This window comes from Bombus huntii, chromosome 14, assembly GCF_024542735.1.
Source record: "Bombus huntii isolate Logan2020A chromosome 14, iyBomHunt1.1, whole genome shotgun sequence".
In the NCBI taxonomy this organism is placed as follows: domain Eukaryota; kingdom Metazoa; phylum Arthropoda; class Insecta; order Hymenoptera; family Apidae; genus Bombus; species Bombus huntii.
In genome coordinates this window covers 10,789,349-10,802,414 of record NC_066251.1, presented here as the reverse complement: position 1 = coordinate 10,802,414, position 13,066 = coordinate 10,789,349, and the positions used below count along the sequence as shown (strand labels likewise).

General features: G+C 39.5%; 1 protein-coding gene across 4 annotated transcripts in view; it reads right to left on the bottom strand.

The window, feature by feature from the left end:
• Positions 1-12,791, bottom strand: part of LOC126872810 (furin-like protease 1) — a 230,889-nt gene extending 218,098 nt beyond the window's left edge. Inside the window, exons 1-3 of one of the 4 annotated variants that reach the window (XM_050632991.1) lie at positions 12,373-12,791; positions 5,355-5,654; positions 3,929-5,293 (exon numbers count right to left, since the gene is read on the bottom strand). In XM_050632991.1, the coding sequence (XP_050488948.1) occupies positions 3,929-4,087 (159 nt within the window). In that variant the 5' untranslated portion in view covers positions 4,088-5,293; positions 5,355-5,654; positions 12,373-12,791. Of the gene's footprint in view, positions 1-3,928; positions 5,655-12,372 lie in introns of all 4 variants that reach the window. The other 3 variants (XM_050632990.1, XM_050632993.1, XM_050632992.1) reach the window with 3 other exon arrangements.
• Positions 12,792-13,066: the final 275 nt, after the last annotated feature.

Genomic DNA, 13,066 nt, shown 5'->3' with positions numbered 1-13,066 from the left:
GAAATAGATCAATTGAATCTGGAAGTTAACAGGTTTAAAAACAAGAACAAGCCAACGCTAATGACATCAATTACCTCTGCACCTTCTACTTAAGAAGAAAAAAGACGTGAGTTTCGTATCTCTTACCGCAGCAGTGAAATCTTTATTGGCATAAGAACGCAATAAATTATCGTATTACTTATCGTATTCCTTTTGAAACGACCATTGTGGAATTTTACGTGACAACATCGTACTCGATCATGTTTCTCAATCCGTACATTGTAATCGCAAATATTTTTATTTACAATTGTACTATTTGGTGCGTATCAACCTTGCATCAGATGTATTCAATTCAGCGAAGCTATTACGCAATTCTTAGCGCATTTAACGCTCCCACAACCGGCTTCTATCTAATTAAAAACGAGATAAGTGGGAAAACCCGAATGAAACGATCGGCATGCAAGTAAATTTTCTTTGCTGCGCAAACAACGTTAAAAACGAGAAGCCATTGCCCGGGAAGATGCCTTGAAAGCGTGTTCAATTGTTCTAAGTGCAGTTCTAAGAATCAACTTTTGCACTGCCAATAGAACGCATGTCAGACGCAAACACGTCTCATCCAGAGATTAGTCGCGACAATAATTCACAGAAGAAACCATCTTAGTCGTAATGCTTATGAATTCGCATGCAATAGCTGGTTCGAATAAAATTTTCGTTTTAATGATCATATTTTCCCCTTTTTTGCACCACTTTTTTTTAAATGAAATAAGTGGAAGCTACGATTACAAAGCTGAAACAAAACTTAAACAACCGTTCAGTTTTAGTTCATTGGATGTTTTATTCCATTGAATCGCGTGGCGGATCAGGTTCATATTCCACGATTGAATGAGAACTGACGCGGAAAGCGAAGATAGGAAAGACGAGCTTCGATGAAAACTATTTAGGTAGAAATGTTTGTTCGAAGGTTAATTTCCGTCTTCGATGCTGACGCGAAACCAGTCGAAGCGATCTTCGCGTCATTTTAACGTGCAAAGACGCGGGAGCAATTAAGTTCCTGTAATTTACAACGAACGATAGCAATAACGATGGATAAAAAAAAGAAAGGAAATATAATATTGACGCGCAAATTACTAAATTTCCAAATTAATAAACGTTGATTCGTCAAACTTCCATCAACATCGCAATAACCCATAAAGTAGTTAAAAAATGACCTAGTTGTCCAGCCCCGTTTCCCAGAGATAAAAGTTACCTCGAAATAAAGCAGGATTTTTATTAAATGTGCAGGGATAATTCTACGCCCTCGTTTCGGCGCCGGGAGTTTCCTTATTAGGATACTACGAATACAAACATTTTTATCCTTTAAAAATTTTATCCCGCAAAGAGTTTCAAAAACGGCGAGCGGAAATGTTTTGCGAGAATTTGTAGCCTTCCTTTTTAAATAAAGAATTACATTTAAGCCTATGATATTATCATGTATACCCTGTTTTTTTTATTTTCTTTCTTTTTCTTTCAAACGAATATTAGCACATCGTTTCATCTCAAACAATCATCATCACTCATTTTTGGTCAAAATTTAAATCAGATACATTCCCTCTTGCTGTTATAATTTAATATCTTCGAGTGTGGAACACGACCAATTGAAATTATATCATGACATTTCAGCATAAAAATAATGTAAAAGATTACACGTATCGACATTTTTTCATACTTTTCAGAAATTTAAGACATTGTTTAACGATAGGGAAACAAGATCATATCGAAAATACCTTCAAGCGCGTAACAGGGTAAAATTTCCTTTAACTCTAAAAATAATAATTACCTATTTTGAACAAAAAAACTAACAATCAACGTAAAATATATGCTTTCGTTTTTTCCCAAAACACAAAGGAGGCATTGAAACATCTACGCCTCGTTTACAAAAGATTGTTTAATATTATCTCAAATGCAGGAAATGCTGAACAAATATCTTCGTGTAAAATGTTGAAAATATGTAAAATATTTAAAGTAAACTACCGACAAGAAACTAGCAAATTCTCACCGTTATAGTTTACAAACAGTTTCATAGAATATAACGCAAATTACGCGAACGCAGAGAAGTATCAAAATTACAGTCAAATATTCTCGGATCCTTTTTGAAGGAACCTAGGAATGTTCGTTCCTCTTCAACGAGTCAGAGCCAAGCTCGATATTACACGTCACGGGAAAAGATGAGCCTCGCATGATTGAGCCCACCCACCTCACAGAAATTTCTCACTTTGATCGCGAAACCACGAAAAATTTTCTGGCCGTGATATCAAGGTCGATTTGGTATTTCGGAGAACCAATCTATCCACAGAAATAAACATCAATCCGTCGTACTATCCGAAAAATCGATAACAAACCGAAACGACGATCGCAAAACGATAGAAATACAATTAATTTGAACGCAACGCATATCTGCTTACACGACGGTAAGAAAGTTGCGACGATTGGAAAGAAATTGAGCAACTTTACTTGTCCTTGCAGATAAAGCAAGCAGAAAATTCCGCTAAAACGACTTCCTTGTATTTTTTTCATTTTTGAATTATTATCCAGGTAATTGTTGCGAATATTTCAAAAGCTTTCATATCCTACATACCACATAGTGTAAGCGTAATAAAATTATGAATAATTTGTTTTTGAAAAATTCCTTCTCCCTCGATTCATAGAGATTGTTAATTATAAAGCAGAGATAAGAGAACTTTCGACGATGGCTGTTTCAATGTTTTCAAGTGGTTACACAAAGAGAGATCTTTGATGCGCATTCCGAAGGACTTTGCTTATTACCTCCTTCACTTTGCTTCATTTTATATAATACAGTTCTTAAATAACGATCGCTGAAAAGACACGGTCGCTGCATCATTCGAGACGGACTAATTGTCCATGTCAGAAAACTTACGGATGAACTCGAATCGGCAACTAACAGAAGAATTTAGCATTTAGGGTTTGCAGCGATTTTAGATTTCGAGGAAATTGATACTTTGCGACAAGGGTCATATTATATTTGCTCATCAAACAGTCGTCGGGTTAATTATATCCATCGTATTAATAATAAAAGCTAAGCATGATACTCTGAACAGTTACAAATTAGCATACGTTCCAACGGTTGTTTGAAAGCCAACGCAAAAGTCGCAAATATAAGAAACTTCGTCAAGAAACCGAATCATGCGTTTCAGATCAAACATGCAATGCAACACTATGCCTTCACCTTTGTATCCAAAATTATTCTTGACACTTGACTGTCTTGTCTATGAATGATTCTCAATGATTACAAAACGTTTCAAGAGGAATTACAACACAATCTTCCTCTTCGACAATGCTAATATTGAGTTAGAGTGCGATCGAAAGGGAAAAACCTGCGTATTTTCCCGATTTGCGCAATCACAGCTGTATTTTACACAATACGTACAATATCAATAACGCTTGCGCGTTTATACGTTACGTTCCTAGTTATGTGGCACATTTTTTGTCAATCACACGTTAACAAAAAATTAATAATATTGTATAATATAATATTGTATACTATCGCATAATTTATATCCATGATATGCAAAGTTGTTCTACGAATGCGAATAATTCGAAGATACATGAGGCGATGTAATACTGATATTAGTTTCAATAGAATTCCAGATACTTGCAGCGTGAAATAAACAAGAAATAGTTGTTTGTTAAACTGTGGTTTTTGGCATTACTGTCAGTAAGTTAATGCATTTTTGATGCATTTTCAATGCCATCGTTTAATTTATATTAGCCCATATAAATCATATTATCTAGTAGCTTAAGATTAAGAGTGAAATTTTAGCATCTTGAACTATTCAGAGATAGTGCAACAAAGTAAATGAAAAAATTAATAAATCGCGTATCGTATCTCTTCCATAATCTTCGAATTACCGCGAAAAGTATTTCGAGGAAAAAACGCGGGGTATGCTCCTACCTTATCGAGATATTGAAATCCATGTTCCCGTGCGACCTGCTTGGCGACTTCCGCTCCTCCTTCGATATGCACTGCCCATTGATTCGTATAGGCTGCCACTCGTCCACCAAGAGTCACCAGCGCGACGATGGCCAGTCCGAAGATCTTCCGCGGGCACATGATAGCTCTGCCTCTCGACTGCAACTGTTACCACTAGCGGCTCCAGTTTCACACTCAACACTATTATTCACTATCCACTAAAACAGCCGCTGCTACCGGCGGAGGAGGCAACGGAGATAACAAGAACAAGAACAACGACAACAAACAACGGCACCAGCACTGCCACCACGAACAACACGGCTCACTTATCTATCTATCGCACGCACGATAGAAATAAACGTCTTTTAGCGAATTGTTCAAAGGCAAGCGATAATAGACTGGATGATAGCGAAGGTGAAGAACAGAGAGACACATAAGAGGGAAAGAGAGAAAACGGAAAAAGGTGAAATATGACAGTATAGCTGGCACCTGCTGACCGTCTACGGCCAACTGAACTGTCAGCGGACTATGTTACTCGTTAAGTAGCCTCCGCACTTGCGAACCGATGACTACCAACTTTCTGTTGTTCTTCTTCCCTCTACTTCCCCGTCGTCGTCGTCATCGGTGTCGTCGATGGTTGTCGTCGTCGTCGTCGTCGTTTCGTCGTTCCCTCGTCGGTGACGTTGCTGCCACTGTCGCCGCTTTCGCTCAACGACGAACAGCGGTAGGTGGGGCGATCGTCAAGTCATGTGGCTGTTAGTGGGGAAATCGACGTGATTCTTGTGATACCGATAATCGTAAACGTGTACGGTACACGTGGCTGTCCTCCGAATCAAGGGCGACGTACGTAGAATCGGTGAGGTCCGCGTTTATCGTCCACTTTGTCCTCATCCGCCTCGCGGATGCGGACACAACCTCCGTAGTATGTGCCCACTTACCTTCGATGTACGATTAACAAACAAAAACAAACCCACCAATCACTTCGTTTCCCTCTCCGCTTCGAGATTATCCGAACTAGCCTTTTTTTATTCCCCCGCTCTGTTCGAAACTTTTTGATTACGTGGATCGGCAGCGACCTTCAACAAACTGTTATTCCAAACGTTGCCGCTCGTCCCCCCGTTCCCGCGTTCCTGTCCGCTTCTCGCTTCTTCTATCTCGCGAAACTCCAACGTGGGACTCCAATGTGCTGGTAACTCTCCCTCTCTCCAATCTCTCTTTTTCTCTTTCTCTCTTTTACTCGAACTCGATGATGGATGAGTGGAGTACGAAGAAACTTCGTAGAGAAGACGAAGCGATTTCAGCCGTAAACGAACAGCATTTGGGAATGAGACGATGGAAACGGAATATCTAGAAATGTATCAGTTACAGACAAGATTATCGTACGGTGAACCACGCGGAGGAAACGCACTTAGACACCGGCCATCCGGTCCCCATACGATGGCAAGACAGTCCTCCGACAGCAGTAGCCAAATGGTTGGCCAGCCATTCAGACGTGGCAGGCAGTTATCGACCGAAAAGTCGGTCGATTCACGTCATCGACCGTTGCATCCTCGCTGCTAGCTGCATACCTAGGAAAATTTGTCGATGACGTAGCCTCGTGCTTGGTTCTCTGTCCCTCTTTCTCTCTCTCTCTCTCTCTCTCTTTTGCTCTTCTTTTCTTCGTGCACCGCTTAACTCATCCTCCGCCTGTCACTAACCAAATTCGGATCTGAAAATCGTTTCGGCAATTCAGATATTTCGATAAACGAGAACGACGAAAGTAAGAACATAATTAACTACAACAAACAATTTTTATCAGTAAAATACTACAACGAAGTAGAAGAATATTAAGGAAAATAGGAGCTGCAAGTAACGCGGGGAGATACTGACCAATACCTAGAGAGGTTGCATATTTCCACGCGTATGATCTTTTATACCTTCTATCGTTAATGCATTTAATAATATTTTTGTAGAAATCTTGAGTGTTAAATTATGTAGGTATTTACAGATATCGTATGTCCGAAAACAATTTGAGCATAATCGAAAACAATTTCCAAATGGACCAGTCTCTTGTTCCACGAGGCACAATTACTCCGAGGACGAAATACGCCAAGTCATTTGCCTTTCCATTTCCCTTACGGAAAATTACGTATTCTCGTAAAATTGCACCAGCCACGATCAAGGTTTAAATTACGGTCCAGTGAGGTAAAGAGAATAACTAAGACATCGATGTAAAACCATTGTTTGCATATCAATGAAGACTTAACTGATGTCCAACGAGCAGCGCCTATCTCTCTGATTACATTTTAATGGTTACGGTTTTACGTGCGACGTTAAACTATCTGGTTATATTATTTCCATAGTTTTATCCAATTACAACAAACTATCCAACGACCGTCAAGCTTACCGCGAATTAACAAACTTTGCGCCGCGTATTTTTGAGAATGAAGTTGTCGGTCGGTTTTTAGCGATTGCTTTTTCCAACTATCGCGTTTCCAACGATCACGTATACGTAACTTGCATCATCCTTATGGGAGAGGAGTGCTCGAACGAATGAGATTTTCAAATGAAAAGAAACAGGATCGATAGATGTCGGAATGGTTACACAGCATACCGGGAAAAATGCATTCAGTGTGTAACTCGCCCTAATTTCCTTCGTACGAGAGATTTACTAAGGAAATGTGAATTTTCCTTTTCTTTTTCCCTTAACGAGCTTCAATAGCCACCGATGTGTTTGGAACTCTTAAGAAGAGAACTATTGCTGCTATTTCCTTTGTATTTTTATATGTCCTTCGGAAAAAAATTGCACTTTCCATTGACCACATTTAAAACACTACCAATGCGAAAGAACAACTTATAATGCAGCTGTTGAAATGCATTAAAAAATTCGGATAAGATTAATAACACTGTCATAATAACTTTGCTTCTTTGAAGAGTATTGTGAGAGAAATACTTTGTAAAAGTAATTTAAAAGATACAGAAAGCTTTTTATATAAAAAATATATAAAATAATAACATAAATTTATATATTAATTAATAATGTAAAGGTACATTGTTTATGCTTAGAGGATATTTTTTTAAATATTGCAAGGAAAAAATATAAGAGGAATTTAGAGTTGCTATTAAAATCACGTGGGAAAAAAACTTGAACAATCAAGTTGCATGAGAAGTATAGAAACACGCATCAGTCGTCCCGGACAGCTACGATTTCTTGGAACGAGAACCGCGTTCCCTGAGGAAATTGTACTTCTGGTGTAACACTGATCCCAATTTCTCTTTTTGGGGTAAGCTTTTATACGATGCAACATAAATTTTCGTTGACGTCATACATTTTCTTGCATACAATGTTCAACGAGTATGATAAACTACTGCGAAATTAAAATTTCCATTTAGAAAAAATTCGAAATTCAAACATCTACGTAACTGTCTCTATTCAATATCTCTTATTTTAAATCAACAGTATCGATAATATGTAATCGAACCGATAGTAATTCATCCCTAGTAAAAATTAAAACATTGAAATTCAAATCCATTCTTTGAAAATTGTATTTTTTTTTTTTTTTTGTGAAAGAATAAATACACTGTAGCATTGATATTCGATATTCCCTTTAAACATACTTCACATCATTCCACGATCTGCGCATATCTCAATTGCCAATTAATCGAATCAGCTTGCTTTTTACTGAGCAAATTGGAGTTCGAATTTCTATTGAATATTTCTCTAGTTAAAATTGCAATTGATCCTTTTGTATATTCCACGGCAAAGGATAGAGAAGATAAATCTTCGACTTATTTAGAAATGTAAATAATTGAAAAATATCTAAATCGAACGCAAGTTGAAAAACAATATTTGTAAATTGATAAAATTAGGAAACATATTCAAGATAGCGTGGTACAGTAGAAAGAAGTTGAAACACACAATGTTCTATTCGCAACTAATATTTCTCGCAAATGTCCACGATCCTGCGAGGATTCGGTATTCGAGTCGTACCGTTTCCAGCAATTCTACGGTTTCAAAGGACGAAATGGAAACGACTATCGCGCCGTATTATCGATGCATTTTAAAGGTCGCTAGGTTTCGTGAAAAAGAGCTCGATTTTCAAGCTGCGGTTCGCCTGGTTACAATTCGATAGAACGTTTACACCGCGATCAAGTGAAATTGCGTTTGTGATATTCGTTCCCCTCGAGTCAGTAAATTTTAAAGGTCTATTTTAAACATGGAAATACGGAGCACAGATTGCAACTAGTACAAACATTTTCCTCGCGTAGCGGCCTTATACCTAGAGGCTGACTCTTGATAAACAGCGAAAATAGAAGTCCTATTCTTCCCCTTTCATTTACGTTCCGTCTAACAATGGTTTTACAAGATCCTATCGATTGTGAATTAATTTTTTGAATAAATAAATCTGATAGAAATTGGATAGAAATTTTTAATTCAAATGGCAGCCGGAAGTTTTTGAAATAATTGCGCAGCTGACGTAACGCTTATTGTTGGCTTTGAATAAAACTGTTTTTCGCATACTTGTCCTGAATTCTACTCGACTATATAGCATGCAGAGAAGAATCGTAAAGAAAAACTGAAGATTCGCATTATCGTCACGTTCGAGCGACGTTCCAGACGATTCAACTTCCGGGGAGAGGATATTGGTGGCCCTACAAATACACAACTTCGTGAAAGCTCTATTTTATGTCCGAAACAGGTTACATTTCCTCCCTATTTCGCTTCTGCTATTTCATCCACCAATATGAAAATGTAATTTTATTTCGTCAGAATAAAACAGCCAGTTTTTCTCTTGATTAAAATCAGAAAACGAAACGAAAATATAACTTTTTATTTCGTGAAAATAAACCAGCCAGCTCTTAAAAAACCAATCATGAACAAAATTGATTCTTTGTTCGAAAGAATCGAATAAGATTCTCGTTACCGACAAATTTCAATTTTTACTTAGAACAAATAAGTTGAAAAATTCCTGGAAACTAGACAATTAAACTTAAACATCTGTACACGCGCGTTACTTATGCTTCTACACGCAGCGACCAGATATCCATTCAGAAAATTGTTAAAATATGAATTACCCCAAAAAATGCATAAGCGATTCACTCGATGCCGAATACATACATAAAGGTTAAGGTCGATGCTAACGATTGAAAATTCGAATTACTATATCTCCGATCATCGATTTTGGCAATGATATATCTCAAATACAACGGTATCTACACTCTAATATACATACATATACATTGTTCTCAAGGGGACACAGTCATACTCAAATCAATACTCGCATCTTCTTAAAGTTCGAACACAAAGATTTTCTACGTAATTTCACTTCTCCCTTTTCGTATTAACGCTCAAAAGTATCCGAATACTTACTTGCTATCTTTGTTAATTTTATTCTTCATGATCAACTTCATAAGAAGGTAATCAGTAGGACATCTAATTTACCAGTAATTTACACATTTCCAAAAAAAAACTGCATATACCGCTAGTATACACAAATTCCACAGAAGTGTTTGAATACGAATAAAAGTATATATCTTAGCAAGAAAAGGAAGAAGTTTCTCTGAAAACTCTAAGTTTAATTCAATTATCGTTTCCAAGCGTTCTTCTTTTTTCTTTTTCATCCTGTATCTCTGCCTCCATTTACAATTACTATCCGTGATCGCTAATCCGCTAATCCGCTAATCCGAACCTCTGTCCACGTAAGAATTATGAAAATTACCGCGCTATGAGAGCTGACCTGGCCAAGTATCACGGCATTACGGGCTCAAAGAAGGAAGAAGCGAGCAGCAGACTTCCGGAAAAAAGAGTCCGCGATGCATTGGCTAGCTAGCGGTCCACTGGAACATCTACTTCATGCCCCGAGGAAATTGCATTCTGCGGTCTTCCTCCTCCACTTCCGCAGTGGGTGCTCCAGTGATAAAGAGAGAATAAGAGCGGCTGATGTGGTAGAGGACAGCGTCAGAGAAGTGAATCAAATTTAAGCCGACTCCCTCTCCGCTTTCGTCTCTTTCGTTCTATCTTCGACCCTTCGTTATTATCGCTTCGTCTTTCGTTCTGACCACGCCACTGTTACCCACCATTTTCCTCCGCCGCCCTTTCCTTTTCTCCCTTTTTTAATTTTCAAACAAAGTACGCGAAAGCCTTTCTACTCGCAGTGGAAACTGTTCGAACGGTCCACTGTCGCGTCGCATCGACCTGGCAACCAGCAAATGGAAAGAAGAGCCGAACGCATACACATGCCATGCCAACTAAATGGAAACGGACCAGGCTGAACCTCTTTGCCAGGTAATAATCGGCGACCTTTGCCCCTCAACGAGCCTCTGCCTACCTGCCTGCTACGTGACCGAGTTCTCTTTCTCCAAAGAGCACCGATTTTTACGCACGGTCGATGTGTATCAGCCGGCGGTTACGACAAGGAAGCTGGCTGCAGTTACAGTTCACAAAAATTTCTCTAGCACGACAAAGGTACGCATCGGAAATAGGGATAAAGGCATAGATCGATGGTTCAATCCCCTACTGCAATTGAGAAATTCTTGGTTTTCGACAAGGTGGTCCTAACATATTGTGGATAAATGACGAGGTATTTAGACTTTCATATCCTACCACTAACGACTATTGGTGAGACATATTTTCTCTTTGCGTATCAAGAGCAGTTGTTACTCGATAACAAGTGATAACAGTCACATGGTTTGTTTTGTGAATTAATTTTTCAAATCTTACTGTCCTGAATTCAAACTTAATGATACTGGCAAAAGAATTAAGAAGATTACAGAAATATTTACGAGAATTTTAAGCTCTTTTTTATATAATTATATGTACATGCAAATAGAAACAATACTAAATCGTGTATTTCTTGGTAATAAATAATGCATGGATTGTAGATTCATGATACTTGTTAAATATATTTTCCAAAAATAAACGAATAAGTACATTCCAAAACATATTTTTTGAATCCTATAATTCCTTAAAATTCTCATATGATATGTTTTGTGTGTAAACACTAGTCAATACACGTATAACAGGAATATTGTGTAACATATTCTGTGACTCAATTATAAAACGACAAATCAAAAACTTCATATGAATAACCTCTTCGCTTGAAATATGCAAACTCTCGTTCAATGTTTTCAAACATTCAAATATGCCTGCTATGTTTTGCATTCCATATGTATAAGTACAGATACAAACAGTTTAAAATAAAAGTGACATGTAACGCAACATACCAATCGATAACAAAGGGATCAACCACTAAAAACTCCAAATATATTTTAAAATCCACCGTTGAATAGCAGATAACTTTCTTACGTGTTTCGAACAGACTAATTGTGAGTCGAAAAGACTAGAATATTTAATGTGAAGAAAAATAAATACCTTTAATGCGTCGACACTTTAAAAATTTTCCGAGTGACGCCTAGTTATGCAATGTTGATTATCGCGGACAAAAGGAATGGCAACGAACCGAGGCATGCAAGGGCCTTTCTCGTAACAGGAAATACTCGGGGTCACGGACTGCCATGAAGTTTATACCGGTGTGGTTCTCGTGCAACGAGAACACGAGACGCGCAGAAAACCGGCTCGTTCGACTCACTCGTTAAGATAACACGACTCTATACTCCAAGTATAATTCGTGCGACACGAGACCAAATAAAAATTCAAACTATTACTTTATCGAAAAAAAGAAGCGCGGTACGGACAATGGCCGATCTCCAATTGACAATAATCGTGCGCAGTGCTTTACCACGCAGCGTCACTTTATTAGTTTCGATAATCGCAACCGCGATATCGAACCGCGTGATTGAGATCGTGTTTCCTCCATGAAACATTGAAACACAACGTTTGAAAGTCAAACACGGTTGTCGAATAATCGTCATCTCTATAGAGATAACATTACAATAAGAATCGGAAGATCATCCACTCTAGTACGACTTGAAATACGGCCGAGGAAACGTACTGGCTGCTCGCCGTGGCGGAAATAAAAAAAACGTAAACAAACCTGTCCGCGTGTCGACGCGAGCCACGTAATAGACGCCATTGGTCTGCATCGTTTTATATATTTAAACGCACGAGGAAATCATCGTGCGATTAAAACTGTACGTTCACGGAATCGTGGAGAAGAATGGGTTGGAAACGAGACACGACTGCACGTGGGCAGAAGCACGCCCATCCCGCCACCGGGAAGCAGCGAAAAACGACATTCGCGCAGCAAAGCTGTCAAGATACGTTCCCGTATCGTGGAAAGATGAACGCGACAAAATTGCACGCGTATACATAGTGCGTACGTGCGCGCACAGTCAGTTATACATATCGCAAGACGAGCTGCTAGTTGCACGACACCATCTCAAGGTAACAGTGCCCGGACACGCGTTTCGATACCAAAACGAGGAATTTACGGAGTGTCGCTAGGACTGACAGTTAGCGAGGATGTTTATTAATAGATTTCACTCACGATTTCAGCTGGTATTCCTGTAGCTTTCCTTCAATCGAATCGGGGATTGTGCATCTGGTGCTATTGGTCTCCGTGGTTGTCGTGGAACCGTCGATGTCGATATACGGTCTCGTCGTGCACGGAGAGATACTCCAATCGAAGCGAGGAATGCGGAAGATGGAGAAACGGGGATAGCACCGCACAGTTGCACAGCCTGGGAAACACGCCTCTCGTACCGTCAAACGGGAATGATCCACGATTAGTTGCCACGAAACGGAACTGAATCCACGATCGTGACACGTGTAACGTGTATGTAGAACAAACCGCGTGCAGTCTTTATACCGTGTCACCGTCGACGCGCGAATGTTGGATCGTACAACGTCATTCCTCGTTGCGATCTCATCCCCACGACGAAGCACGACTGACTGACGGCTCGGTCCGCCAGTCCGTTCCGATCTTCCCCTACCAGCGACAACTTCCTCTCCGCATCTCCCCCTCAGCATCCCCACTCGCCGACTGGCTTCTCCCGCCGTCGTAACTCGCAGCCCCGCGCGTCCCAGTCACCCGCAGCGACGTTCAGTCACTCGGCAACCGCCTGTCCGTGTACTTCTCTTTCTCTTTTCTCCTTTCCGTATCCGTCCCATGAAACCGAGCGAGAGAGCCATGGACACGGCGCGAAAGGTTGAGGAGGCTACCAGTGTCGTCGTAATGTTAC